Source organism: Hippocampus comes, unplaced genomic scaffold, assembly GCF_001891065.2.
Source record: "Hippocampus comes isolate QL1 unplaced genomic scaffold, H_comes_QL1_v1.1 scaffold119, whole genome shotgun sequence".
Classification (NCBI taxonomy): Eukaryota; Metazoa; Chordata; class Actinopteri; order Syngnathiformes; family Syngnathidae; genus Hippocampus; species Hippocampus comes.
Window position 1 is genome coordinate 263231 of NW_017805494.1, and position 4088 is coordinate 267318.

General features: G+C 42.9%; 1 protein-coding gene across 1 annotated transcript in view; it reads left to right on the forward strand.

Annotated features, from left to right (window-relative positions):
- The first annotated feature begins 926 nt into the window (after window positions 1–926).
- Window positions 927–4088, forward strand: part of LOC109519584 (piggyBac transposable element-derived protein 4-like) — a 21420-nt gene continuing 18258 nt past the window's right edge. Inside the window, 2 exon segments of the mRNA XM_019876213.1 lie at window positions 927–1633; window positions 1733–1910. Of these exon segments, the coding sequence (XP_019731772.1) occupies window positions 927–1633; window positions 1733–1910 (885 nt within the window).

The following is a 4088-nucleotide window of genomic DNA, read 5'->3' on the forward strand; positions in this document are numbered from 1 at the left end:
TGCAAGTAAAAGCCGAATCACAAAATAAAAACCATACAAGATCAATAGTACCGAGAGTATCAAAAGCGAAAAACGACGAGGTCTATAGCAAAAGGGTCTATGAGCATAGAGACAGCAAGGCATAAACAATACTCTGACAACAGGTGAACCGCAGAAGAATCCTTAAATACAGAGTCCCATATTGAATGGATTGGCAGCAGGTGTGCACGTAGAAGTCCGCTCATGCCACCTCCTGGCCAGACCAAAAACAGTACCGTGACAGCTTCTAAGGTAAAGATATTAAGAAAAAAAAAGCCGTGCGAATGGCAGATAAATCAAATCACTCCGGCGGGCGCTGCTTCAAAGGTAAACAAGTAAACAAGCCGTGGGAAAGGCAGATACTTCAAATCAAAATTTGTTCGATTCTCAACTAATATTGGTCGGAGAAATGTATATAAGGGGCTGGGTAGTTGACCCAGCGACCATTACCTACCAACAGACTTGTGCAGGATGGAAAGGAGAATTTCAGTTGACGAAGCAAGACGTTTGCTTCTGGAAGGAACATCCGAACCGGAGGATTTTTTTTCCTCCGACACCTCGGATTATTCCGATGAGGATTTTGTTCTGCATTGCTCGGCAGAAGGGGTACAAAGTGATGATTCTGACGACGACGAAACCGGTGATGATGAGGAGGAAGAGGAAATGCAGGAGGAGCTGGATGACGAGCATCCGCAAGATGTGGGAGAAGACGTGAGTGGAGAAAATATTTGGCTATCTAAAAATAAAAAAACTCATGTGGTCTTCATCGCACGAAGTGGCCGGCCAATTTGTGCCTCCGACGCTGCCCAACCCCGGGCCAACTTCTTATGCCATTGCCCGCACGAGTAGCCCCATCGACGCTTTCAATTTGTTTTTTCCCCGACGAAATGATTGACCATATCGTCGCAATGACAAATTTGCAAGGACAGCGAACGATTGTGCGCTGGACCACCATAACAGCACAGCAACTCCGTGCATACCTAGGGCTTCTCATCTGAGCTGGGATGTACAAATCGAAGGACGAGTCCACAATGAGCCTGTGGGACAAAGAACTGAGTCGTCCGATGTTCACCGCCACGATGTCCGCTTTCAAGTTTAGCCTCATCAACAGAGCTCTTCAATTCGACGACAAGTTGCACCGGCCACGACGGCATCCTCTCAGCAAGCTTGCACCGATCGAGGATGTCTGGACGAAGTGGAACACTCGCCTGCAATTTATGTATTATCCCGGCAGGGACATCTGCGTCGACGAGCAGCTAGTCTCGTTTCGGGGCCGCTGCTCGTTCAAACAGTACCTCCCGAGCAAGCCTGCGAAATACGGGCTGAAAGTGTGGGCAGCGTGTGATGTAGCCACCTCCTACGCTTTGAATTTGGAGGTGTACACCGGGAAGGCTCCAGGGGCTCAGCGCAACTTAAGCGTTGGAATGGGAGTGGTGCTGCGACTCTGCAGTAATCTAAACGGCCACACCGTGACAACGGACAATTTTTTTACATCGTTCCCCCTGGCTGCGGAGTTGAAAAAAAAAAGGATCACCTTGGTGGGCACTCTCCGAAAAAATAAAGGGAAACTTCCACCATTGCTCCTGAGGTCATTCACCAGGCAGCCACTTTCAAGGTGAGTTTTATGTTGTATTATCATCGAAACTTTGTGCTGCATTTTTACGTGTAAAAAGCGCTATATGAATAAACTTTTATTTTATTTGTTTTCATTCAGCCTATTTGCCTTCACAAAGGGGTGCACTTTGGTATCGTACATCCCCAAAAAAGGCAAAATTGTGCTCCTTATGAGCACAAAGCACCATGATCCAGAGGTGGTGGAGGGAGAGAGACACAAACCAAGGATGATCCTCGACTACAACAGCAGCAAGGGAGTGGTGGATCACCTGGACCAGGTAAACGTAAGTACATGTACTGTCTTTTTCAAAGATTTATTTCAAAGCTGATAAATCACACTTTCAGCTCCAGGCTTAACTAAATCTGTTCCTCTTCTCTCTTTTCTCTAGCTCACCTTGAGGTATTTAAAATTCACTTTCAACACATCCTTTAAATATTACTCTTCATGCATTTGATATGAATATCAAATTCAGTATAAGCGAATTCACAGTCGATTTGAATACCAGACAAGATACATTTCTTATGAAAAGTTATGAGAAAATCCAATGAAATTGCAAAACATTTGTTGCGTCCCAAAAATAAATACCGTATTTTCCACACTATAAGGCACATCTAAAAGCATTCATTTTTCTCAAAAGCCTACAGTGCGCCTTATGAGCCGATGCGCCTTATATGTGGATAATATTTGGATTTCTTGGACATTGTATTTTAAATGTTTAAATGTATTTTAAATGTTCTGTAAAGTGCTTTGTTACTACTGCAGCAGTTGTGAAGACTCGACATGAATTAAGCTGTATTGTATTGTATTGCATTCCCTTTAGTGTAGCTCTCTAGCGGATGCCTAACGCAAACGCAGCCACTCCTGTTGCTATTCTATGTGCCTTATATTGCGGTGCACCCTATATCTTAAAACAGCTTTAAAATAGGTCATTCATTGAAGGTGCGCCTGATACTCCGAAGCGCCTTATGTTGCGGAAAATACGGTAATTCAAAGAGAAAAAGACAACTGTCTAAAATTAGATCACATGTATGGGATAACATCACAACAGAGCAACTTTGTGGACTGCTGTGCATCAGTACGTTTGCAGATTTTGAAAAAAACAAATGTCATTTTTGCTCAAACGTTCAAAACTTGGTGAAATCCATTCCTCTTCAAAATTTGAGCAGAAAGGGCAGAAACAGTATGGTGAGGAGGTAGGTGTCCAAGTGCGCACCCAGTGCAGATCCACTGCCATCCTGAACTGCTCTCGATCCTGAGAGGCGGACAGCACAAAGAGTGAGTTAAAAAAAAAAAAAAAACACTTGTACTTCCAGTGTGGTCCTGAAATATGTCAACAGTGGTATACCGTGTCCACACGTAACTTTAACCCTTTCATGCACCAATAATGATAACCTGTAACCTGATAGGCTGTCCATTGTGGTAACCGCTGTCCCTGAAAGGGTTAAGATAATTGTCATTTAAGTCGTCCAAGGCTGAAATTTGTGTTTACACAGAAGAAAAATATGTGCAATTCCGTTCTCACTGATTTCATAAGATGCAGTTCACATCCTCAAATGGATTTTTGGAGCATGCGGACAAGGAAGAGATGTCAGCATGAAGGTTTTTTTTTTCAACCACTACATGGGGTGGTGGTGTCTTGTTTTAGAACACCTTGACAAGATTTCATTCATTTATTTCATTTTTGGCATGCAGTGTCAATTTCAGCGGGCGGCGGTCCCCGAGCCCCAGCCACTGTCAGACCAAACGCAAAACAATTGCATATTTGCGCTATAAAACTAAATGTGATTTGCATTCTAAAATTATTATTGAGTGTGAGGTCTCACAAATTGTTGTGTGGTTTTGTTATTTTGCATCCCATTGTGATTCGCTTTGATAATTGTAATTTTAAGAGCTTGTGGAAAATACATCATTCAAAATGTGTGTATTTTTTTCCACATAAATTATAATTTTATATGACAGATACTTTGAACACTACAGCAGAAATCACAAATATTTTTTGTAAAATATCAAGATTATTATTTGATAAATATACACAAAGCACTTGCAAATGGCAAGGAGACTAAATAACGAAATGTGACTCATACCCCTTTCCCACTGAATTTAGTGGGTAGTAGTGATCCATGGCGACACGCAACCAATTTGGCATATTGTCCCTTTCCCATTGACCAACAGAAGGCGATTCTGCGCCTCCGCCCCCTCCTTCCACCACTTTGCGTCTCGTTACGTCACCACGCTGTGATTGCGTAGATGATAGTGCAAAGCAACAACAAAGCAACATGGCAGCGAGTGTTCTTTCTTTTGTCATGCTTTTTACCGTCCTCAAAATCAGGGGTCCCCAACCTTTTTTGCCCCACGGACCGGTTTATGTCAGACAATATTTTCAGGGACCGGCATTTAAGGTGTGGCGGAAATAATACAACAAAATAAGATGGTATGAGCTGCATGAAAACTGTGG